Source organism: Anomaloglossus baeobatrachus, chromosome 4 (genome assembly GCF_048569485.1).
Source record: "Anomaloglossus baeobatrachus isolate aAnoBae1 chromosome 4, aAnoBae1.hap1, whole genome shotgun sequence".
Taxonomy (NCBI): domain Eukaryota; kingdom Metazoa; phylum Chordata; class Amphibia; order Anura; family Aromobatidae; genus Anomaloglossus; species Anomaloglossus baeobatrachus.
This window is the reverse complement of record NC_134356.1, coordinates 235,238,372-235,265,236: the sequence shown is the minus strand read 5'-3', so window position 1 is coordinate 235,265,236 and position 26,865 is coordinate 235,238,372. Positions and strand designations below refer to the sequence as shown.

At 38.0% G+C, this 26,865-nt stretch overlaps 1 protein-coding gene across 1 annotated transcript in view; it reads right to left on the bottom strand.

Annotated features, from left to right (window-relative positions):
• LOC142302376 (dynein axonemal heavy chain 3-like) overlaps window positions 1-26,865 on the bottom strand; it is a 2,626,214-nt gene that overhangs the window by 2,220,528 nt on the left and 378,821 nt on the right. Inside the window, exons 15-23 of the mRNA XM_075343433.1 lie at window positions 24,004-24,208; window positions 17,502-17,705; window positions 16,503-16,633; window positions 15,623-15,818; window positions 13,876-14,070; window positions 13,344-13,532; window positions 5,803-6,033; window positions 2,035-2,133; window positions 1,376-1,515 (exon numbers count right to left, since the gene is read on the bottom strand). Of these exons, the coding sequence (XP_075199548.1) occupies window positions 1,376-1,515; window positions 2,035-2,133; window positions 5,803-6,033; window positions 13,344-13,532; window positions 13,876-14,070; window positions 15,623-15,818; window positions 16,503-16,633; window positions 17,502-17,705; window positions 24,004-24,208 (1,590 nt within the window). The remainder of the gene's footprint in view (window positions 1-1,375; window positions 1,516-2,034; window positions 2,134-5,802; window positions 6,034-13,343; window positions 13,533-13,875; window positions 14,071-15,622; window positions 15,819-16,502; window positions 16,634-17,501; window positions 17,706-24,003; window positions 24,209-26,865) is intronic.

Here is a 26,865-nt window from a genome sequence, read left to right as displayed (position 1 = left end):
CTCCTTAAAGTGCACCAATCACCAGGATTTTCATATAAAACCTAAAGCTAGTGCTATACTGGCACTATCAGGCTGATTCTCTACATGCCTTTAGGTGTCAGCTAGGATGTATAGGTTTTTAAAATCCAAGCAAGTAAAGTTTGTAAAATTAGCAGCTTGTTGAGTGACAGCAGCTAAGGATCAGATAATAGCTGGTGGGGTATTCATAGTTATCCCCTCCCCCTGTTATTTATGCTAATTCATTTATAGAATTGATTTACTTTTTGACTAGCCGGACCTGTGCTGATGTCATACCTATGTGTTCAGAAAAGGTGGGGCCTTATCCAACAAAGCTGACACCAGGCAGCAGCATTTTTCTGTTGGCTGAGGCCCCCCCTTTTGGTCCTTGTAGTGCCACATCTTTTTGTATAGTGTTCTTTGGGTCAGGTTCACAGGTAGCTAAATAGATGGGTGAGTCTGGCTACCTACAAACCCCACCCATGAGTGTGTTTGACATGGAGCTGACAGGTCACATGATGTGTATAATGGAGTCAGTGTTTGGTGCATGTCAGAGTAAGTGGAGTCGGAGGTGGTGTGTGAGCTGACAGGAGTCAGTGTGAGGAAGCTGCCAGGCTTCAATGGAGAAACCTCCTGGAAAGGGGCATAAAGACTGACTGGAGTCAGTGAGTGGAGGCAGATGGCTCTACTGGAATAATTTGCCTGAGTGGAGGTATCCAAGCCTGAGCGGGCATACCACGCCAGAGATGGACCAGAAATCTGGGTTCCTGAGAAATAGAAAAAGCCAGCAACCATCTTGGAAACACTTTGAAGCTTTATTGTGAAAAATCCATAAAAAACATACAGTGGATAAAAGCTCAATCGTGTCATGTCATGACTAAGGGCCAGTTCCATGTTAGCATGTTAAGCCTGAAATGCATAGACCCTTGTTTACACACTGAGCTTTTTATCCACTGTATGTTTTTTATGGATTTTTCACAATAAAGCTTCAAAGTTTTTCCAAGATGGTTGCTGGCTTTTTCCACTTCTCTTGACCATCGCTGTTACACCAGGATCCGGCCTGATGTGCCTGGCACCTCTCACCATTTGGGATATATATAAGTCTAGGTGAGCTGTGATAACATATTCTTTTAATTTATATATTCCTGAGAAATAGCCTCTGAGAGGTAAAGGGGTTGTTGGACTCAGATAACGGACTGGTATTCGTGTTTTCGTTGTTATATTTATTTTTGGAGAAGCGTTTATGCAGTGTTAATAAACCATTTGGACTTTCTATGAACTGTGTGTTCCTGTGCTACCACTGAAACGCAGCCGAGTGAGTGACCATCAACAAGTGAGCAAGCAGACGCTCACACTACCAACAGCAAAGAAAACTTACCAGTTCCTATCAACAATTTCAAATTTATTTCCTTCTACTGGTATTTGACTGCGTATATCTTCTGATCCAAAAACTGGTTCCAGATATAACCAAGCCATTTGGACTCTGAGCCAAGATTCTAGAATCTCTTGAAAGAGATGCTGAATGAGAAAAAAAAAACAGATTAAAAACAAGATATTTTTAGAAACGCTAGTGAGACCTCAAACAGATGTCTGAAACAAATCTGTGTATGATTATAGGAGCAAACCGCTACTTTCTCGTATGTTCCCTGCAATCACATATTCTAGTAGGGTTACGAAAATGCCTTCTCAACTCCTGTTTTCTGTTCTACTTGGTGAAGCACAGTGAAGGATGAGCCAGCGCAGCTGCCTCTTTGTGTGTCTCACTTGGATGAGTCAGTCTCTTACTAGGGGACTGTGTCTGTTGCATTTAACCTCACATAATAAAAACTTAAGTGAAATCACTTTTACATAAAGAATGCTATACTTTTCTTTCCCATCTCAATACTGCACAGATTGCTGAAGGCAAAGTCAAAAAGTTTATATAATGAAAGTCACTGAGCCATGATTCATGTTGGGCGGTGAAATCTGAGAAGTGGGCTGCAGATAAAATCTAAAAACTAATTAAATTCAACAAGAGCTTCTCAAAAGGCAACATACCAGCTTTGATTCCCATGTTAATATTTCCTTTTCGAATGGTGTAATAAATGGAGAGCCTTTCATAGTTGTGGTTTTAACAATGTGATCTTCCAGAACAACCTAAAAAAAGGAAAAATGAAAAAATAAAGTAGAGAAATATCAAGTTAGAATAGCTAGATTAGGGTGTTGAATGAAATCCAAGGCAAAGATGAAAAGAATAGATAAATTGGTGCATCTGAAGAGCTGAACTTCAAGCCAACCATCACCTGATTGAACCTTTTACTTCTGGTTCACGGGATATTCACCTGATACTCAAATGTAATTTGAAAAGGTCAGATAAAAAGGACTTCGCATTGTCATTTCTTCATGACTTAGTAATCTATAGTTTAAAGGTGTGACATACATCTATTCTAAAAAGGTTCTTTTTTAGTCAACCTTCCAATTTTGCCAACTGTCACTCACAATAGATATATGGATGAAAGATAAAAAGAGTGAAATTAGAGGGTATGGATAAGAAAGCTCCAGTCAAAACAGAAAAAAATATTTCCTGTGCCCAATGTCATTTTTTTGACTATTTTTTGTAGCAATGACTATTACTAAAAAATTACAATAAGAAGTGTAGCCATACTGCCTATGTCATCTTTGAATTTGCCTATCAGAAGCTGATGGTAATGTCATTTTTTAAGGAGAATTTTTTAAAACATTACAGGTCACTGTCAGTTTATTAGGAGTTGACAATCAGAACGGATGCACTTTCGATTTGAAATAAAGTCCAGATTCAATAAATGCTAATATCTGTGTAAGTAAATAAAGCATAATTACCAAAATTTACATTAAATGTTCTAACTTCTAATTAACTAATGTAAGCCAGTATTATTTTTCATGTTGAAATCCTCTGCAACTGAAAAATAATGTTGATTCCTATACTTGCTGTTCCAGTATAGTTGCTACTGTGTATACTTTTGGGTGCCTCTCTTCAAGAAAGACATCGATATATCGGAGCAAGTCCAGAGAAGGGCAGCCAAGATGGTAGAAAATCTGCAAACCATGTCATTTGCATAAGAGAAAGCTGAGAGGAGACTCAATAGTGGTCTACAAATATTTGAAAGGTAGTCACAGTACAGAGGGAACTACCCTATTCTCATTAGCACAAGGAAGTAGAAAAAGCAATGGGATGAAACTAAAAGGAAGGAGATTCAGATTAGACATTAGGAAAATCTTTCTGACAGTGAGGGCAGTCAGAGAGTGGAGCAGGCTACCACAGGAGGTAGTGCGCTCTTTATCAATGGAAATCTTCAAGCAGAAACTGGATAAACATATAGCTGGGGTGATTTAGGAAAACCTGCATTCGCAGGGAGTTGAACATGATGGCCCTTGAGGCCCCTTGCAACTCTACCATTCAATGATTCTATGATTTAATGATTTATTATAGCAAATAGAGGTGAGATCTTTTTTTTCCTGTGTGTCAGTCTCCCCAGAATAGCAAAGAACTTCTAAATTTCACTTGAAGTCAATATTCTGTCAAGTGATAGGTCATCAGCATGCAGTAGTTGGACAACCCTTTTAAAAAGGGTTAGAAACAGCATCACTTTTGTCCATGGGATGTCTCAGGTATTGCAGCTCGCCTCAATTTATTTCAACACCTAAAGGTAAGAGTGGCACTGTTTTTGGATAAAAAAAATCATATCTATCCTGACAACCTCTTTAAGCATCCCAACATAGACCTTACAGATATACATTATGCTTAAAACCTAAATAGCATGACAAAAGAAAACTATTTAATGAAATAGATGCATCATGCCACATATGTTAACAATCCATTTTCTTCTTGGGATGCCCTAATATAATTATGTCAAACATTCTACTATCAAATACATCATTTTATGTTTGTATGACTATGAACTCTAGTATCCTAAAGGAATTGAGTGTGAGTGTAATTGACAGCACTTTAAAGAGAACCTGTCAGGTGCAAAATACACCCAGAAACATGAGCAGTTTTGGGTGCATATTGCTAATTCCTACCTAACGGTCCCTGTATCTAGTAGCATAGATAAAGAGAGCTTGAGAGAAAGTATATCTAAAGATCTTTTATCATATCCTAATGAGGCTAATTAATAGACACACGGGCGTTACTTCCTTTGGCTAGTCAGCCCCCTTAGCATGTTAGCATACCCACAGAAGCATGCTAACGAATGTGCAGCATTAGAGGCATGGTGGCTCTCACCTCTGCTGCCACCGCTGGTTTTGGGCTCAGTGCATATGATTAGAACGTCCCCGGACTTCCGGTCATGCACACTACACCAGTTTGAAGCCAGGATGCATACACCTAGCTTCATAGTATGCATGACTGGAAGTCCAGGACTTCTGATAATGCAAACTGAGCTGAAGTCCAACATCTGGTGCAGTGGCAGCAGGGAGGTGATCATACCTCTGACATTGCACATTCATTTGCATGTTAGCATGCCCACAGGGGCGTGCTTACATGCTAAGGGGGGCCAACTAGCCAAGGGAAGTAACGCCCTTGCAACTAGTCTCTGGCCTCATTAGCATATGATAAAAGATATTTAGAAATATTTTTTCTAAAGATTTCTTAATCTATGCCAATAGGTACAGGGATGGTTAGGCAGGGATTAGCAGTATGCACCCAGAACTGCTAGTGTTTCTGGATGCATATTGCACCTGACAGGTTCCCTTTAAATAAGGACCTATAAGAGGACATTACTGGGAATCTACACCAATGAAATCAGTAGTTACAGAAGATGGCTCCTACTCCTATTCTATGTTGGTTGGATGCATATTACTTCTAGGAAATTAATGTTAAATACGGGGATAATACTCAGTTCTGAGCGTTTGATATTTTTATATTGGAGATGCTAAGGAATTTAGCTTTAAATGTTTCAGTATTATTTCATGTATGTTCTATAAGAAAGCCAAAATAATCTAATTTTTTTTATTTTATGTTATAACTTCACAAGAACGTATGGTATGAAGGTAGTATATTGTGAAAAGACCAATAGGTGATAATCAGATTTGCTGTTTGCCTTTTGCTTATTGGATTTAGTGAGCTGGAAACGAATAGATTGTGTATGTTCACATTTCCGGACAAATATTGCTAAAGAAGTTATAGCAAGTGACTGTTTTGTAGAATGAAAATAAAGCACAAATGTATAAATCAAAGCGAGATATTACATTTACTTTACATCTGTATTACTGAACATACAGAATGACCTCATAAATTTAGCTGTGGACATTGTACAATAGTCAATAGCGCTTCATTCAAATATTTTCAATAGAATGTTTTTCTGTATGCCAATTTATTACTAAAGTCTTAGCAGAATTATTACAGACATATTGAATTGTGACTATGTGCCTGTTTTGCCCAGGGGGTTTGTGCGTATAGCTTTCTGACAAATTGATTAAGCCATTTGTTATAATTGTATAAAGGTTTACTAATCACTTGCAACAAATGCTACCCCCAGGAAAACAAGACCTGCGTTCAGTCTGCCACCTAACAGCCAATACGTAAAAATAGCTCTGGATATATGAAGTTTCTGATGCAATACACCTTTGACTCTAGGTCTTCTCCTGGGTAGTCAACCATCTTCTCTTATTCTTCTACCCTCCTCTCATTCTTTGCCTCCCAGTTCTTTTCCTATATATGTCCCCTGTTTTTTCACCATTATAAGAAAAATTAAGAAACATCTAGCCAAATACAAAGAATGACATTGCTATATAAATCCATTATTTCATAGCCCAAGTTGCATGGGAACATAAAATCAAGTATTTCACCTGAATTTCATCCACAGCTGCTAATACATGGCTGTCTCCATCCTTGTAGGGTGAAAAGATAAAGCACACATCTTCCCAATCTGTTTTCATTTTGTTCAGGGCTTTCTCTAGGGCATACTCTTTGCTGGCTTGCAAACTGATCTGATTTAGATCGTCAAGGTATTTTTCAAGGCCAAGGTGCAGAATTTCAAGAAGAGAAGTACCTTCATGCGGAGTGATATTAATCCCAACCTAAGGATAAAAATATACTGGATTGTAAATGTCACTTAGCAATACCACACTCAGTACAAGGCACAGAAAATAATATTTTCCCAAAAACTATTCTTACTGATTGCTAATATAAAAATAGAAAGCTGAAACAGTAGGCCAATTTATATGAAGAATTACTGTAAATAGTTAGAGCCCGAATACAATTGGATAGCAAATCATTAGCTATATGAGTTATACATGAAGATGGGTATGACAAATAATAATAAAGATGATATCATTAATTATCTTGTTCCCAACCCCAAAAATATAGTAACAATGCACCTATAGACTGCATAGTTTGTTAACTTAGAAAAATTGCTCTCTCTCCAAGTGACATCAAAATATCCCCCCAGTGCTTTGGATTGCATTAATTGGTGAGATCTGCAAAAGAAAAGTATGCTGAACCCACTGTTTTTAGCTAGTTAAGCCAACCACAATATGCGTATGGATAGAAAGATATTGGTAAAAGAAGAATATTGCTTGTTGAATTTTATTACTTGATGCTTTCTCTCTATGGGAAATGAAGTGTCTGCCAGACTTTTATTCCATTCTATCAAGTTAAAACACATGATTATTGAGTTGAACCCAATGAGGTTGTATTTCAAGAAATGGGAGGTTGAATATGAATAGCCATGGGCCAAGTGGGCTTACACTTCATAGATGCAAAAAATATGGAGAGATAAAAAGCATTTGGCCTACTGTGTCTGTATATAGGCAACCTTAGATCTATACTAAAGCGAACCAATCACCAGGATTTTCCTATGTAACCTAAACCCAGTGCTATACTGGCGCAATCAAGCTGATTCTATACATACCTTTAGTTGTCAGATTGGATGTATAAGTTTTGAAATACAGGCAAGTTACAGAAATGTACAGCTTTTTGATTGGCAGAAGTTACCGAATAACTAATATGTGGGTCAGGTATTGATATCTATTCCCGCCCCTGTCTGCTGCCTGGCCTCTGTAGATGCTAGACTGTATGGGCTCCTTCCAGGTATGACTCATTTCTGTTATGTGATAAGGGTGTGTTAGAAATGCAGCCCATACAGTCTAACATCTACCAAGGAGAGGCAGCCGACAGGGGCGGGAATAGATAGCAAAACCCCACCCATATATTAGATATTTGGTAGCTACTGTCAATTTCCGTAACTTTATTTGGCTATATTTCAAAAACTATACATCGAATCTGACAACTAAAGGTATGTATATAATCAGCATGATAGTGCCAGAGTAGCATTGGCTTTAGTTTATATGCGAAAATCCTGGTGATTGGTTCCCTTTAAGTATTCAAGTTGTACATAAGCTCTCATTCTATGAAGGCGAACAATACTGATGTTAAGAAAGCATCTATCTTCAGTAGCATATAGATGAATGAATGTCAAATATGGGATGAAACCCTTTTTGTCAAGCAAAATCCAAGTAAAAGAAGGTGGCTTCAGCATCCAATGAGGACCAACTTGTTTTATTTTAGAATCCCAAATACAGAAACAACAGAAATGTTTCCACCCTTAGTATAAGTGTGGGACTTTATTAAGCATGACAAAGACGTACACTTATACTAGTGATAGAAACATTGCTGTTGTTTGAGATGCCACAATAAAGCAAGTTGATCATCATTGGATTCGGAAGCCACTTTCTTGTGCTTATTATGAAGGAGGTAAGGCAAAGAATTAGAAATAAAAAGGCAATCTTGATTGATGAGACATTGGTAAGCACAACCCATATCTACACTGGCCTAGTGCTTTCATAATATAATGTATGTTGTACTTAATGTATCTAAACTTGCTTTTATGTCAATGCGCTAAAACAATCAAATTCAAGGCCAATATAAAGACGCACCAAGATATTGGTAGATACTTCATGCTTATATATAGAGAATAAACCCAGAGCCTAAATCTTTAAATTCATGTTAAAAAGCCTTGTGTAAGTAAAACAATATTACACTTAAAATGATTTAAACCTCAAGAAATTAGAGGCTCACTTGCAGCTGGAGGTTTCAAGAGCATTTATTCCAGTCTTATATGTGAAATGATGCAACAAGCCGCACTTAAATGAAACTAGTTAATCTAGCCTTTGAAAAATAGGTTCATAGACTTGAGTTGTAGGAGCATTTATGAACTGCAGAAAGTAATTACTGAAAGATAAAATAGGATGTCACGGTGCTGTTAGTTTGTGAAATTTATTGCTCAGTGTTTTCCGTTTTCTCTCATGATGTCATTTTCATCTGTGACGGACACCAAGCATGAGGAGTGTTTTCTAAAGCAGGGGGTGATTTTAATATAAAATTCTCCTTCGGGGCCAAGTTTCTATAACAATGATGTATTGCCAGTGGTAGATGTTGCAATGCTGATAAATAATTCAGATATTCAGTCATCAGGAAAGAACTCAGATGTGTATTGTAGTAAACCAAGGCCTGAGATAAATATGCTTGTTTTACAAGTCAAAGATAGGGAGAAAAAAACAACTGAATGTGTCAACTGATGTAATTCATTTGCCGAATTGTATTTTTTTCAATCTAAGTGTAATTAGAGCAGGTAGGTACTGAAAATAAACATACTTGAACTATGCCCTGCTCTAGGAGATGACTAAAACATACAGAAAAGAGGAGAGTTTAACATTTAGTTAAAAAGAATATCAGGAGAACTTTTAGATATGTGACACACTCCATTGTACATTTAATGTGGCATTTTGTGGTAGATTATACATTTTGTACAAAAATATTGTACTAAAACTAAAATACAATATCAAGGAAATTAAACTTTTTGATTCCCACTTTTTGCCACTTATACAGCTTCCAAATCTAGTTATATTACCATTGATGATGACCTAGAAGGTGCTACACTGCTGACATGGTATAAGTAGACAAAAGAAGGAGGGTGGTCAGCGCACAATCCAGTTGCTTGAATGTATGGGTACAAATGACCAGATCCACTAATACTGATCTTGTCTTTACTATTTTTTTTTTAATAAAGACAAGATCAGTATTAGTGGATCTGGTCATTTCATACCCATACATTCATGCAACTGGATTGTGCGCAGACTGCCCTTCTCCTTTTGTCTTACTGTTTTCTGCTCAGGGAAGGACTCCGATTCAGAGGACCGATCAGCCGCTGCCCGATTGACAGGTTCCCCGGATTACATGCATGATCCATTTTACCTCAAGGTGAGTGCATTACCATTCAAACACACCTTGTGATCACAAAATACTGCAACCAGAAAAGTGCCGCCTTTCTTCCTTCCTTTCTAGGAATTTTTTCTCATTCAACATAGTATAATTGAGAATGAGAACACAACATATATTAAGGTGCCTGCTGAGAAGGTGCCACTTCTTACCTCAGGCAATTAAAACAACCTTTACTTAGGGCTCATCAGACAATAAAGTCAACTACAAGAAAGCAAAACATCAATTGTAGATAGCTCCATCCCCAAGAATATAGTTATATTTCAACCATCGGTCTACAAGCAGATCGTGGACAATTAGCTCCTAGTTTTCTGTCATTGGGAAAGCCATAGTTTTTACTCTTTTATACTTGTCCCCACATATCTAAGCCACCTATGTACCTTCAGAGACCTAAGCATTGAATTATCTTTTCTTATACTTAGAGATGAGAGGTTCTGTCGAGGCTTGGTTTGCCAGCAGCAAATGAGCCTAGCTCCACAGACTTGAGATTGATCCAAACCCTGGATTAAGTCACTGATTGGCAGTTTAAGCAGATCCCTTCCGGGAGAAGGTGGGCAGCTTTTTCAAACTTTGTTTTGTTGCACACTACAGCCGAGCACGCTGTTGTTACCCCCAGTGTGCGCCGTTCAAAAACTGCAAGCAGCTTGCACAGGGCTGAGCACCAAGCGTACCTGAGCACAGCATTACTCGCATGAGTTTTGTACGCACGTACAGCATCCGATCCATGAACTTGAACCTTGATTTTTAAGTTTGGTGTTTGGTTTGAAAGCCAAACCTCAGGTTCCCTGATCTTTAATTTTAATTCAGGTCTTTTTTGTGTGGCCCTGAGGGGTGTTGTTTTTTAAGCTCTATCACTCTTAAGGCATATGGACATAATAGAAAGTGGCCACCCACTCATGATTCTGCATTTTGAGCTTAACCGAGAAACCACTAACATGTGGACTTAGCCAATAGATGTCATGCATGGTCATTGACCTGTTTTGGAGATAGCAACTGTTTGCTAAGATCTAACTAGATCTGTATCTAAATTCATAGTAATAGAAGATAAAAGTGCCACCAATGGGAAACAGTGCCCCATGTTAAACACTTTGATCAACCTACTACATGTTCCTTATAGTTATTTTTTGGAAAAAATCTTTTGTGTGGAAAATACTTCTGTCTGTGAGTGGTTACATTTTTATAGCCGGAAACTTGGAACATGGAAATTATCAATATAATGCACTATTGGTGAGAGTAGAATAAATACATGAGAAAAGTGTATATCTATTTTCTTTAATAGTGCTACCTATGTCAGTAAATAGAAGACTACAGTATAAGTGGTCAAATAATGGCTCTATCTTTTTCTATTCTTATATGTTTTTGTGAATTGATCCAATGTGCAGGAAACTCATTCTCGACAGAAGTATCTCAGTGACTTAGCTTGAGATCCTCCAACCATATTGCAAATTACAGTAGCCCTCTTTGTAACTACAATTGCTGTTCTCATGAAATGTTTTTGATACTGGAGTTACTTCTGTATAAGTTGAGCACCTGGTGAGTAGCAATGTATTTGCCATAAAATGACAACTCCAATAAATATTTCAAGAAAAATGCAGAAATTAGGTCAAAATTATGGGGCTATTTTAGGAAATGTTAAGAACTTATTCCATAAAGAGGAAAAATGATAAATATACGTATCCCAAAAATGGTTGTTTTCTCCTTTTAAAGCTTTACCAATCCCCTTTGCCTGGGATACTTTCCTAAAATTAAAGAGGTATTCCAGCACAAATAATTGATCAGCTATTCGACTTTTGGGAACTCTAATGATTGCTAAGACAATACCCACAATACCCCAAGTTATCACCCCACCAGGACCATCACTAAAGGTGGTGGAGAAACAGACTAGCACTTTTTATGCTGGTTGGGTTCTTTTGAATTCTGGTTCCAGAATTCAAAGGAAAAGTCAGGGAAATGTAAATTAACAAGTAAATTATGTCTGAAATATCAGAGTAGTGATTTCTCAAAACAGTTTCTGAGGAAAGGGGTAGTACTTGACCATATTCAATCTCCAAGTTTTTAAAGCCCTTTTGAGAACAAAAGAAGCAACTTTATTAGTTGCTTTTAATTTTACATTTTTACAGGAAGAAGCCTTTCTTACTGACACATGAGATAGTAAATTACCAGTTTCTAGCAGGTAATGCTATATAAGTGAGGTCACAGAAGTGCAAACTACTGATGATAAGTCACTTTGAAACTTATCATTCATGAATAATATGGACGCTTAGCATACTAATCACACACAAATAATGCTCCTTAAAGGTAGCAGTCACAGTTTCCTGTTGTGCATCATCCTGGCTCACAGACCATTGGTCCTGCCAACACTAACAGATCAGGCTGATGGGCTCCTCCTTATTGTAGGAGGTACCCATACACGAGAAAAAAGATATAGAAGATACAAGCAAAACAAGTAGTTTAAAAAAAGAAAAGACAATCACATAAACATGATACTTATACCAAAAAATCTAAAATGATGAACACTTCAAGAATCAGTGTAAAAGAACAGGAGCCTACAAATATTGAGGATAACACATTCTGAATACTATCTTTAATATCTAGGAGGACTAAAAAGAGGTAAAAGGATCATCCTAAAATATGGCATAGTTCTGATCATATTGGTGGTCTCTGTTCAGTGTCCATTCATTAAAAGCTTCAAAAATACCCTAGCCTGATGGAGGCCAAAACTACACTCTTTTGACCTCCATCAAGTCATAAGAACCTTATGTGCATAGTATTGGGAGCTTTTCACAGAGTAAACACTAAGCAGAGGCCTTTAGCATGATGTAAATGTAGACTAAGGTGGATAGATCATAATTAAAAAAATGATATCATAATATCAATTAGGCTGGAGTCACATTCACCTGGCAAGTCCGTGCACTCTCCGGACAGGAGCATCTCGGTTGCATAGAAATACATGCAGTCGATCCACTCCTGTCAGGAGAGTGCGCGGCCATGCCGGGTGATGTGATGCAAGACTTGCACGTATTACACGTGAGTCACACACAAGTGTGTCTCCGGCCTTAGATTTAGGACATTTCAGTGCTGTTTGACCCATAAAAATGATAGGTCTTATATCCTACATTGTCTTTAGGCCTTTGTCCAATCTAAGTTTTAGAATGGGCTCAATCTATATCTCCTGATATAGTAGAACTGCAGTTTTCATCATTGAGCTTTAAAGTAACATAGAACCAATTCATTTGGGTGTTATAAAAGAATACATTTCAATGGAAAATATATAACTCTATATGTCTATGACACTTTGCATGCTAGAAGGAAGAACCCCATTTGATCTACCCATCTGTTCAGTGAAATTAAATTTAGAAATAATATGTAATATAGAAATTTCTTTCAGAATATCAGGAAACATTGACACATCTGAGCTTTCATTAAAAAAGCTTAAAGATGGGACTTGAATAACAATCTGCCATGGCTAATTAGTATTTTCAGTTTAGCATATTCACTTTCAGACATATTGCTGTATGCACATGGTAATTTAGGTAAACAGATAGCATCCACAGCTGCATCAATTAACATTGCTAATCAAAACTGAATTCAGGTAATTAGGCCCATTTATGCAAAAAGTCTGTAATTTGGGGGAGGAGGGAAGCTGGAATCTTTGGTAATATTCATAAAAGGAATAGCCTATTTCCTTCAACAAGACATCGGGAAAGGAGAAAAGGAGGAATGTGTGTGAGTAATGTGTGTGAACAAAATTGACAAATTGAAGCTGAGTATTTAATTGCTCTATATTAGTGGGAACCTGCCTGTTTGTGCCATAAATGTTTTCACTGGTAATTAGAAATGATTTACATTTATGTAGCAGGAACAGTATTATCAGGACTAATCTGGATATGGAATTGCCCATACCATGTAACAGCTAGCCATAGAAGATCACTTAATTTCAATTTACTGCATTAAGCTTATGCCAATTACATAAGAGAGGAGAATGAGACAAGTCTGAATTTGCAACAGTCCTCATATATACACTCATCCCTTCTACCACGCATGTAGTATATGTCAAAATTGCATGTAATGACTACAATGATGGAAAGAAAAAGCATAAAAGTGCTCACACCTTTTCGCTCATAAGATCCCAATGTCTTGCCTTGATCCCGGGTGTACACAAAGCTGTTACAAGCGGCATGTTGATCTTAAACTTCTCAAGCTTGGTCTTAATGGTGGTAGCTACTTTAAGAGGTCCGTGTAAGTCCGGGTGATAAAATGCTTTTGTCAACTTGTAACTAGTCTTCCATAAATTCTGCACCTGATGACAAACATTTTTTTTCATAAAGCAGTTATTGATTTTTTTTACCGTTCGGCAGGACTCATCTATCATATTGCCACGCTCAGGGTAATTCGTGTCATATTAGACCAATAAAATTTAAATTTAAATTGATTTTACAACAAAACAGAACATTAGTCTTTCTTTCAGGGATTGGACAGCTCCCTTTCAGAAGATTATTCTAAGAGTTTCAACAATAATACAAGCTTAAATCTATCATAAAATGTGAGCTCTTATATTGGTGCTGCAGGACAATAATGATTAATAGCCATAGCTGACACTTCTGTACCTGTAACTGGATGGAGTCAAATGACTTATCACTTACCTCCTCTTCCACCTCTTCTGCGTTGACCTGTAGCAATGGACCGTTCATCCATTTGTCGTAACAAGTGCTGAAGTGCAGGGCTGTGGTCCACAGTGTCTCATAGGGCTCCTTTAATTTACAGATCTCTGATATTTGATCATAAGTGCCTATTTGCTCCATTCCAAGTAGCTCCTCCTCCTTGTTAATACGAGCTCTCTGAAAGATGGAAACCAGAAATCTTATCATTCTCACTCAACAGGATTAAAAAAAGCTATTACCTCTTTAAATGTCTTTCACCCTACCAGGTGTCTCAAAGGATATTAGCAGCTTTCTACTGTACTCCATTGTGTCAATCCCCAAATTTGCTGGGATTACATTTCTATCAGCAAAATTATATACTCCAATTTAATCAGCTTATTAAGTTTTGCTATAATTACAAATGGTGGATAACATAATATTCCCCTTTTCTGGCTATATGTAAGGAGTTCTTTTTTTTAAGCTATCACCTATTACCTTCTGAATATTATTATTTAAGGTTGAGAATACTGTAAAACATCTAGAAATGTCACACAACAACCTAGTCGCTAAGTAAGGGTACCAAATAAATATTCCCACTCTAGCTGTAAATGTATAATATATGCACGTAGGCACTTTATCGAGAATGCAAAGCACAGGTATTCATTAGTATGTAACCCTAGTCAACTGCAAGTGTTCTATGCATAGAGTGGAACATGAAAACCAAACAACCATCAAAACATACTATATCCTATATTTATGCTAGACCTTGAGGACTTGGCTAAGTTTAGTTAAAGTTTAGGTATAAATTAAGTTTAGTTAAAGGCACAAATGAGCATAATTGTTGGAGGACGGTTGAACTTGATGGACCTAGGTCATTTTTCAATCTATGTAACCATGTAACTATGTAGCATGGTGATAATAACAATCTGCCATGTGCCAGTAGAAGGCAATAGAAAAACTAGTAGGCACCTGGCACTACCCACCAAATGCCTCTTAACCTGTCCTTTCACCAAACAGGTCCGGTAGACAATAGTTTACATGTATGGGTCATTCGGGACAAATAAACATGCAAGAAAATAAGGCTAGAAAAAATAGTTCCTATACAACTGTCTAGTCATTTGGGTGGATTGTAGTACTTTAATGATCAAGTCAGATTCAGGCAATGTATAAGGTTCTCTGCAACCATAATGTGAGACATTGAAGCTTTGTTATTTTAATACAGCATTGTATCAGTATTTAGTCTTTCTCTCAATAATTGTATCAGTCTTTAGTCTTTCTCTCATGTTGCAGTTTTTTATTCTGAATATCTGAGTGGCTTGAAGCCCAAGAGAGACAAATAAATGACCTACAGAGTAGATGACAGCACAATGCCAAATATTAATATAATGGCAATGAGACTACATAGTTATTGGATTAATACATCTAAAATTATTCAGCGTTCTGTACTATATCTTTAGCATTAGCAGTCGAATAGAGAAAACCTCATGTTAATGGATAAATTAGCTTTTGTGCTCTAAATGAGACACAATGCAGCTGCTACATTATTATAGAAATCCTTACAAGTAGCACATTGCATATATTGTACAATCTCCTGTAGCATTTATATAGACAAAATGTTTCATTATCGATACAGAGGACAACACTGGGAAGCATAACATATTATATAACTCATATAGGTGTATACAGTATATGTACACCCATGAGCCCAGAAAGAAAATACAGATTACTGCATGCTAAAGGCAGAACCTACCTCCTCCATAAAGTCCTGTATTCTCCTGCTGATGGTGCTGAGTTTCTTTACATAAGTACTGGCCTCGCTCATCCTTTCTTTCTTCTGAAAGTCTTTCACCTCAATGACCACATCAGCCAAGCGCTTTGTGAAATCCTTCTGCCACTGAGCGAGCCTCGCCAGAGCCCCATCGTGCTCCCTCTGCAATCGTGTCACACTGACAAAGTGATTGCAAAGCACATAAGAAAAGGGGGGAGGTGAAGAAATGGAATCTTCTTTATATACACTCTACCGGTATGCTACTTTTTCTATGTTCACATTTAAATTGGACAGAATAATTTAGAAGCGCTTTTTAATTTTACAGAGGTTAATCACCCTAATAAAGGTCAATCAAATTTAATCTTCACTAAAACTGCAAGAGCTTCCATCACCTGCAGGACATTTATTATTACCCATTTTATATGCAAAAAATAAAAAAAAGACGTGGGCAGTACTTTGCCTATGCATTGCTAATGTCCCATTTCTACCCGTCATTAACATTTCATTAGAATTATGCATTCCGCAGAAATTATTAGAGAGGTCATTTCAACAATTCCGAGAAGAAAATCCTGTTTTAAATATACTGTACATCAGCTGTGACACCGGCTTAACTGGCCTTTAATCCCCCTCTTTTCATCACCCAGCTAACATATAACAATAGGCTAAATCTCAATTATATTAAACATTACTGGATTTAGGTTAAAACAACAGTCACATTTTTTTCCCGCAGACTAATCTTCTGTGTAAGCCGTGGTGACATCATCAATCCACTTCTTATTTATATTCAGCATAGGAAGCTCTTATTACATTCTCGGTGACACTAAGTATATGAAAAAAAATCCGTTTGTCTAGTATTCATTACCTGCCACTAATGATAGGAATGATTCTCTGAGGCCAAGAAAACGTGTTTCCGTTTAGAATAATGTCCTCCTTTGATAACGATGCATAGTCCATTAAGAAAAGCAGGTTCTCTGCAGCTACTGCCAGTTTATCCTAAGAATTGAAAGAAATGGACCAGCATTTGCATCAAATCCACCAGCAAAGAGGACAAAGGTGAGCAGTCTCATCAAATGTCTGCCAACATGCTTACTGCTTAACACACTGGACCATTAATGGTCCTCAGCACCTCAACAATTCCCACCTTTGCACCACAACATATTCAAAGAACTACCATTAAGAAGAAAAATCATGGGAAGACTAATAACGATAATAAAATAACAAAAAAATAAAAATATCTTTTGTCTATGCACTCTAGAGCTGTCACTGTACCAATGGAGAAATTAGAGGAAGTGCAAGATAAATGTACCCTTTAAAGCATACCATAATGGGCTTGATAACCTCCGAAACAGTAGGTTCACCTCCATAAAGATCCCAATTTATAATCTAAATTGACTTATCAACTGGTAAGCTGAAAATGTGACAATATATAAATAACGTGCGCTTTTACCCTTCAACTTCCTACAAGTTGTATTACTATTAATGTATGCTACAAGGCGTCTCTCAGTCACTGTCAACAGTGACGCTCATTAACCATGTGTCATTGTGGCATTTTCACAACATCATCTGCAGAATAGATGCCTGGCTGAGCACAGAGAACAATATCCAAACTCTGACAATGTAGATGGACACAAATTAAATTTAATGCTAAAACGCATTCGGGAGAGATTTAAACAGGGCCATGACAAAGTCTATAAGCAGCAGGGCTTAGGTTGATATCTTACTGTAGTAATCCACCTAAAATCTACATTTTCCAATATTTATTTCATCATTCTCAAAAATAATATTTCCATAAGCCACCATTATGGTGGACAAAAGATGGAATGTCATCTTAGAAGACTATGAAGAAGAGGAGAGACTCTACCTTAATCTTCAGAAGCTCCACCGTCCTTAGATTGAGAATGTAGTCTTGAAGCTCCACAAGGGCAGATGTTGATTCAGCGATGACAGTGATTTTTGTGACAATGCCATCGTATTCCTGGCAAATTTTTCGATTAAACTTCTCAGATGTGGTAGCAACTTTGTTAATTATGATATTAGTCAGCTGGCGGGTACGATCAATCATCCACTATAGGAAAAAAAAGAGTCAGGCAACGCGACATCTAATCATAGATAAATTTTGTTCCTTTCTCATACGTGTCACAGATTCTATCCCTCGTGACCCTCTACACAGCCATCTACTGTCAAATTTAGATTCAGCGAGCTCCCAGTTCTTCTTTATCCCTGTGTTAGATCTGAGACTCTTGGCTATCAGGAAGACAAGCGTCACCAGCTGTCTCGGAGCAAGGAGGCAATCAGGTGAATAGTACTTATTATCTTTCATTGCTTTCTGAGGAGTGACAAGATTGATTTGGGACCAAGAGCACATCCCTATATCATGAGCAATTACCGAGGCCTTGGGTTTCCTCCTTTGTACATATGTAAAACTGTGACGTTTCCATCTTGGTGCCTCACCTACACTATAAATACAACATCACAAACACGCATGATACATTACATATATAGGAGAGCTTTGTTTAAAGATAATCTTGGCATTCCAGGGACCAAAATCTGTGCAATGTAATCTTACTAGCACTCTAGAGGCATCTTTTTTTCCAGTACATTAGTCTTAATTAGGCCCAGAGAAGCCATTAGTGATGTCGAAGCCTTCTCTAGGTGTATGGAAAGTGACATTTTTTTTTTTTGCAAATAGTCTTTGTTACACATTTAACAGATTTAACAATGTCATTATAAAAAATAATGCAAGTTTTTCCAACGGCAGGAATATACTAAACAGCTATTATACTATTCTGAAAAATAGTCAGCATAGCAGCTCTACCTGCCATACAAACTCCCACATACACTAATTGTAATATACCTATCACTCGGCGCTGCCGACGTACAGCACAACACAGGTAAATAGCGATTTGGTTTCCAGTTTACAGGTTTAAGTGACATTTTAATAGGAATTCTGAAATTGAAAATGGTAAATAAAACGAAATTGAAAACTGAATTGTTTCAGTTATGAGGTTGTCTGTGACATAAAACCCATAAAGGAATGTGATAAAATAGATCTCCGAGACCGGTGAATCATTGTCTAGAAAACCCTTTTACCTTGATCTACTTTTCTATTGTTTAGTGCCATAGGGGCATCTCGGGCTTAGTCTCCTGCTGGAGCAGATTACCATCATTTGCTACTTGGTAGCTGTCTGCATTAAATATCAAAGCCTTTCCTATATGCCTCGCCTTTACTAAAGCTCGACAGAAACAGATGTAAATATTCTGATATTAAAATTGCCCCATTGCTAACTGCAAATGAAATAGATGAGTTTTAATATAAAACGGGTGTTTTTTCCTTTATGGATCTACCTTTGTGTATCCGGGATCATCTTTACAATCCAAGAGTGCATTATAGTAGGGATTCCAATTCTTTATCACTGGTCAATTAGTCATTTCTCAAAACCCATACTGGGATTTATGGGAGTCAACCTTAGACATTTTACGGAAATATGGATATAAAAGACAGGACTAGCAAACACATTAATGGAACCTATCACTAAGTTTTTCTGCCCCATCTCAAAGCATCAGGATATAGGGGCAGAGACCCTGATTCCAGAGATGTATCACTTCCTGGATTGGATCTTATATATTATATAAAATCACTATTTTATCTGCTACAAATCTATCAGTTCTCTAAATCAATGAGAATTAACATCAACAAAAAAGCCCATTGCATGGTTGTAATTAAGTATAGTTATAATCATATGTACTGACAAAAAATAATAATAAACAACACATATCTCACAAGGAGAGCCATCAATGTGAGCACTAAGCCTACCGGAGTAAGGCAGGGAGAGTGCCAGCACTACTCATATCGAGAATAAAATGCAGGAGAACAAGAGTAAAGTGCAAAAATAAATACTTTTTATTGAATACACAACAAGGAATATAAATTAAAATATACACTACAAGGGTATTTACTCAGGGATAGGTTTATACTCTACCCAGAAAATTCATAATAGCCGTCCAATTGACCATAAATTAGACATATGACCGTCTATGTGAAATATGGGCTATGAATTAGGGGGTGAGAGAGTAAGATGTTATAGAAAAGAGGGGCTGCCTACAATTGATGGTACAGATTCACATCAAACCATGGTTTCCCACCATGTATGGGTAGGAAATCATGGTGATCATGCATGGAGCACCGTAGAGGGTTAACTATAGTCAATAGCCCACTACAAAAGCACTAATGAAACAAACAACCGCAATGTGCAGGGCAAGGGAGTTTTCTTACCTAAAGTGCTGAGTGCAGTGTAGTGCAACGAAAGGTTGCTGTGCAACCAGCAGGAGAGGAGGCAGTCCCAATAACAGTAAAAAGGTATCCCTAAGAGTGGCCAAAGGTCTCCATCCATCTCCAGGATGGAGACCTTTGGCCACTCTTAGGGATACCTTTTTACTGTTATTGGGACTGCCTCCTCTCCTGCTGGTTGCACAGCAACCTTTCGTTGCACTACACTGCACTCAGCACTTTAGGTAAGAAAACTCCCTTGCCCTGCACATTGCGGTTGTTTGTTTCATTAGTGCTTTTGTAGTGGGCTATTGACTATAGTTAACCCTCTACGGTGCTCCATGCATGATCACCATGATTTCCTACCCATACATGGTGGGAAACCATGGTTTGATGTGAATCTGTACCATCAATTGTAGGCAGCCCCTCTTTTCTATAACATCTTACTCTCTCACCCCCTAATTCATAGCCCATATTTCACATAGACGGTCATATGTCTAATTTATGGTCAATTGGACGGCTATTATGAATTTTCTGGGTAGAGTATAAACCTATCCCTGAGTAAATACCCTTGTAGTGTATATTTTAATTTATATTCCTTGTTGTGTATTCAATAAAAAGTATTTATTTTTGCACTTTACTCTTGTTCTCCTGCATTTTAAAAAATAATAATAACATACAACCAAGTAGTACCTAGGGACAATCACTAATTCAGAAGATAAGAGAAGAGGAAGAAATGCGATCTGATGGCCTTTTAACATAGCAGTGAAAATCTGTATTATCAATGGTAGAGGTAAAAGTGTGTTACACAGACAAACATACATGGGGCACACATTCCACAATGAAGGAGTAAATGAGCAACTAGTTTACAATAATAGAATATAAATAGTGTAGTATACCCCAATGAGCTGCAACTCACCAGTGTGTAAAACCACATTGAGTGGACCTAGATAGGAGTGATCTGAAAAGAATTTTAAAGTCCCCTGTAAAAAAGGGCAGGTAACAACAGAGAAACCAGTGGGTCTAACTGAGACCAGTTAGTTTTTGGTTTCACTCACATCTAATCTCCTCCCTGGTTCCCTTGTATATGTATGTTCCCCAGCCACTTTGCTTCCATGGTGTGCTGGTAAGCAGGCGCTGCCTTGGGGCGGTCTCCCTGTCATTATCGCTGTATCTTTATGTTCCCTGTGAAGCTTGGTCACATGATTACCATGTGATCTGGCTGGTCACATGGGGTATGAAGCGGCGGCTGAACAGTGTCCTGGTTGCAATGGTGATGCATGCATCACAGGTCCGCAAACCGGGACTTGATTGGTGAATGCATCATTTTAAAAGCCCTGTTCCCTCCATGACACTGCCACTGAATAAGGCTTTCATCCGAAACGTGCATTGAGGCGGTTGTCTTTTCCGCATGTACCATCCACCTATTGGACCTTCTATAGGTGAGCCCACTGGTTTCTTTGTTGATACCTGACTTTTTTTTACAGGGGACTTTAACATTCTTTTCATATCACTCCTATGTAGGTCCACTCAATATGGTTTTACACTCTGGTCAGTTTTCTAAATGATGAGTTCCATATAACCATGTCCACACCACTGATTGGCACCTTTCTCTGTATACAGCGCATAGCTGGTAAGGTTCGAAATAGTGATGGATGAGACGTAAAGTGCTCAGTTCTTTGTACTCATAATGATGAGTGAACACTACGATGCTCGAGTGCTCAGTACTCGAGTCAAGCAGGTCAGATTTTAAGACAGGCTCGACTAAAGTAACAGCTATAATGGGGGAAGGGAGGGCTGCTTTTTTTGGGACAAACTACATTTAAAAATTTTGTTTTAACCCTCAGTGAGAGCCATTGAAAGACTGCAATTGGCTCTCACTGGGGTGTCTGTTCACGTCATTCACTGAAGAGAGCCTGTGTTTTGTGTTTTCAATGTTTCATGAACGACTCATCCAAGCACCCATGATTCTTGGCTGAGCAACGAGTGTACCCGAGCAACCCGATGCTCAATTAAAGTAGGTTTACTATACTTCTAGTGATAATCTTTACTGATAAAATAGTGATGTTATGAAACCAATGCAAGTCCAATAACTGATACATCTCTGGAATCAGGGTCTCTGTCTCTGAGATTGATAGCAAAAATGTGATTCCCTTTAACAAACAGAGCAGTAAACTGTGAAAGAGACTTTCCGGCTGCTTATCACAACATATAGTCTCATTTTTGGATATAGTCTCATTTTTGGATAATCTGCTATATTTAAGTTTTGCATGTTAAAAAAGAAAAATCAGACAGTACTCTATAGTATAAGCACCATCAATAGTTAACAGAACTATAAGAAGAATCCTGTTACCAGAATGTAGGGATTTTGATTTTTTTACTATTGGAAATTCAGACAAAACGTTTTCTCCTCCGACAGGGAACCCTTGTGTTTTCACTATATATCAAATCATGCCGGGTTTGGGAATCATAATTATCAATCATCACTATGTTCTGGATGATATTCTTTTCTCTTCTTTACCTGTTCTCTTTGCTAAAACTGACAAATCATGAATAATATTTACTGTATACCTTCAGGGGTAATTTAATTTTTAATTCAAATGTGTCTATATTTTTGGTTATAATGTTTGCAATAAGGTTTTATCAAATCTTTTTTTTAATGTTTACAGCCTTTATGCAGCAGAGTACATAACCAACTGCGAAACGAGTTTCCTGTGAATCCATCAGTGAGCATTTGTAATCCTTATCTCTTTCTCCTGAACACTTCTAAGCTGATTTATGATCACATCATTGTCCAGCTGGTATTCATAAAGGAGTAGTCCCCTCTCCAAGATCCTATCTCAATTTGTGATAGGTATAGTGATAAAAATATTAGCAAATGCCCTCACTTAGAAATGTAATAAAGTTCTTCTGATTAGATATGTTGCTTAACTCATGTGCAGTGCATTGAAGCAGCTTAGGTATCCATGGTTACGACCACTAGCGACTAACTAACCATCACTATGAGTGGTCGTAACAATGAATACCTAAGCTCATGTAATGCCCTGCAAATAAGTTAAGAGACAACTAATCAGGAGAACTGGCAACTAACTAATCGTCACTATGAGTAGTCATAACCATGGATACTTAAGCCTATGGTATGCCCTGCACATGAGATAAGAGACAGCTAATCAAGAGAACTAGCAACTAACTAATTGTCACTATGAGTTCTCGTAACCATGGATACTTAAGCTTATGTAATGCCTTGAACATGAGGTAAGAGACAGCTAATCAGGAGAACTAGCAACTAACTGAACGTCACTATGAGTGGTTGTAACTAGGGATGATCGAATACCTCAAATATTCGGTTTCGCGGATATTTTCTGAATACCTCGCCGCTATGCGAATATTCGATGCACAATATAAGTTTATGGGAAGAATAGTTCTGAATAGTTGTTATTCGGGTTTCCCATAGACTTACATTGCGCATCGAATATTTGCGAATAGTCGAATTGCGGCGACCTATTTGGCATATATTCGCGAAGCCAAATATTTGAGGTATTCGATCATCCCTAGTCATAACCATGGATACCTAATCTTTTGTAATGCCCTGAAAATGAGGTAAGAGACAGCTAATCAGAAGATCTAGCCGTCACTCTGAGTGGTCGCAATCATATATTCCTAACCTTATGTAATGCTCTGCACATGAGGTAAGAGACAGCTAATGATGACAACTAGCAACTAGCTATTCGTCACTATGAGTGGTCGTAACCATGGATACCTAAGCTTATGTAATGTCCTGCACATGAGGTAGGAGACATCTTATCAAGAGAACTATACTACCTTTCTAGTTAGAGGTATTTGCTAATATTTTTATTATTTCACCTACTACATATTGGGATAGGATCTTGGAGATGGGAATATCCCTTTACGCAGAATTCTTCATATTTCTCAATGAGTGTGAACCTTTTATGGCAAGGATGGCACAGGCTGCAATGTAGATTCTAAAGCCATACTTCCATACTTAGGACTTCCAATCTCAGTACATTCTCTGGTTAAAGGAATTTGAAACAAATAAAAATAAATGCAATTTGTATCAGTGGTTTACAAAGGTTACCTGGTTAATTTCAGAACAATCCATCAGGAACATCTTCATGGGCACGAATACTGGCAATAAAGCAACATCTGATGCCAGTTTCTTCATATTGTCTAGTTCTCTGGCAAAGACTTTAAGCCCAACGTCTTTCTGCACTAATATGTTTAGACGCCGTTCAGTAAGAGACGAGAGCAGATGTAGAAAAGGCTTGTATACCAAACTGTATCTAAAGGACACAAATGAAACTCATTTGCTAAGCAATTAATGGGACACTGAACAAAAATGGGTCAAAATCCAATTTTTAATGCAACCGCATTTCTAACATCTGGCAACTACATATGAATGCAAGAATGAATGTAGGACATTTTTATAATTCAGTAATAGCATATTCAGACAAAGAACATCAAAGGAACAGTGCTCTTTATATGGCCTAATCTTTTATGTCAAGCAAGCAATACATTAGCCTGCATAAATACTTATCCAGGCATAAACATGTATTATGTGTCCAAACAAAATGGGCTTTATAATAGGAATGGGGATCTGCTTCTCTAGTCATTAAAATAATGCATACCCTGTTCTAAGAGTCAACTGCATAATGGAACCTTGTGCCTTTTCTACTGAGACTTCTACTGCTTCTATCAGCCTAGAAGGTCTTACATATGTAGATAATACAATGCATTGGTGTACCCAAGCCAATTTGGGCATCACTCAACAAACCTGTAAAATACCACAGTGGTTCGAAGAATGTCAAAAGGGTCTGAGCTGAAAAATGCTATATTAGTAGCACAGAGCAATGAAATCTCCTTTGTAGTTTATTTTAAACAGGAATTTAGTAGGGATGAGTGAGCACTATCATGCTCACGTGCTTGGTACTCGTAACTAGTGATGATTGAGCACTACCATGCTCAGGTGCTCGGTACTTGTAACTAGTGATGAGTGAGCACTACCATGCTCAGGTGCTCGGTACTCGTAACTAGTGATGAGCGAACACTACCATGCTCAGGTGCTCGGTACTCGTAACTAGTTATGAGTGAGCACTACCATGCTCAGAAGCTCGGTACTCGGAACTAGTGATGAGTGAGCACTACCATGCTTGGTTGCCCCCTACTTGTAACTAGTGATGAGTGAGCACTACCATGCTTGGGTGCTCGGTACTCATAGTTAGTGATGAGTGAGCACTACCATGCTCAGGTGCGCCCTACTTGTAACTAGTGAGAGTGAGCACTACCATGCTCGGGTGCTCAGTACTCGTAACTAGTGATGAGTGAGCACTACCATGCTCGGGTGCCCCCTTCTTGTAACTGGTGATGAGTGAGCACTACCATACTCGGGTGCTCAGTACTCGTAACTAGTGATGAGTGAGCACTACTATGCTCAGGTGCCCAGTACTTGTAACTAGTGATGAGCGAGCACTACCATGCTCGAGTGCTCAGTACTTGTAACTAGTGATGAGTGAGCACTACTATGTTCGGGTGCTCGGTACTCATAACCAACAGTTGGACGTTCAGATGGGCTCGAGTTGTGTACCGAGTATAAAGGCAGTCAATGGAGAACTTGAGTGTTCTTCCGGACGATTTTCCAGAAAAATGCTTGAGTTCCTCATTGACTTTCATTATACTCTGGTACTCAAGTGCCCATCCTAGAAATTAACTACTGGTTACGAGTACCAAGCTCCCAACATGGCAGTGTTTTTGCTTCTTTTTGGTAGGTGATGTTCTACATAAAGATGCTTTATTTTGGATACTTCCTGGTGTATGGCTTTGACAAACTTTATTGATACAGTAATGCATGGATTACATGTCCTTTTACTGCATTTTCATAGTGGAAATGCACTAAAGATGCATATGTGTTTTTCTACCTGCAGAATTTTCACATCTAATGCAATTCTATGGGGAAATATTCACACGAAAAAATCAGTGTCTTTACAAAGAAACTGAATCATTGTGGATTTCAAACATTTCAGGTCAATTTACAGTGATTAAAAAAAAGCACAATGGGCATGAGATTTCCATAAATCCCATCCACATTGTTGAGACTCTTAGAAGCAGAGGATACACACAGCGTTAAAAACTCACAAAAAAACATCCTAGGAACTTAATCTTATAGTAGGTTTTTATATTGTCAATCCCAAAAAAGACAACAAACTGCCATTAATATTTACCATTTAGTCAAAAAAAGAGGAGATGTTTTTAATTGACTAACTAAACTAATCTGATAAGCAAAACATACACCTATCAAACATTTTGGTAATAATTGCATCTTCTTTTTTGTTAAATGTGTCCTAAATATTCTAGCATTAAGGTACCGTCACACATAACGAGATTTCTAGCGAGATCGCAGCTGAGTCACGGTTTCAGTGACGCAGTAGCGATCCCGTTAGCGATCTTGTTATGTGTGACATCTACCAGCGATCAGGCCCCTGCTGTGAGATCTCTAGTCGTTGCAGAATGGTCCAGGCCATTTTCTTCAAAGGCGACGTCCTGCTGGGCTGGAGACATCGCTGTGTTTGACACTGTGTGACAGGGTCACAGTGACTGCTGAGATCGTTATACAGGTCGCTACTGTGACCTGTATTGTTTCTGCATCGTTGGTAAGGTGTGACTGTGACATCTCACCAACGACCTCAAAGCGACTTACCAGCGATTCCTATCAGGTCGCATCGTTTTCGGGATCGCTGGTAAGTCATTGTGTGTGACTGGGCCTTTAAACTATTTAGAGGTAAAGTCCATCATTTTACCATATAAGTTATATAAAATATATTCTTCAATTTATACTGGTTGTGCCCCTTGTTGATAGAGCTCTGAAATCTGAATATATTTGAACATGAACTGGATGACAGGCAGGCATGTGTGATATAGGAGTATTGTTAGAGAAGAGCAAATA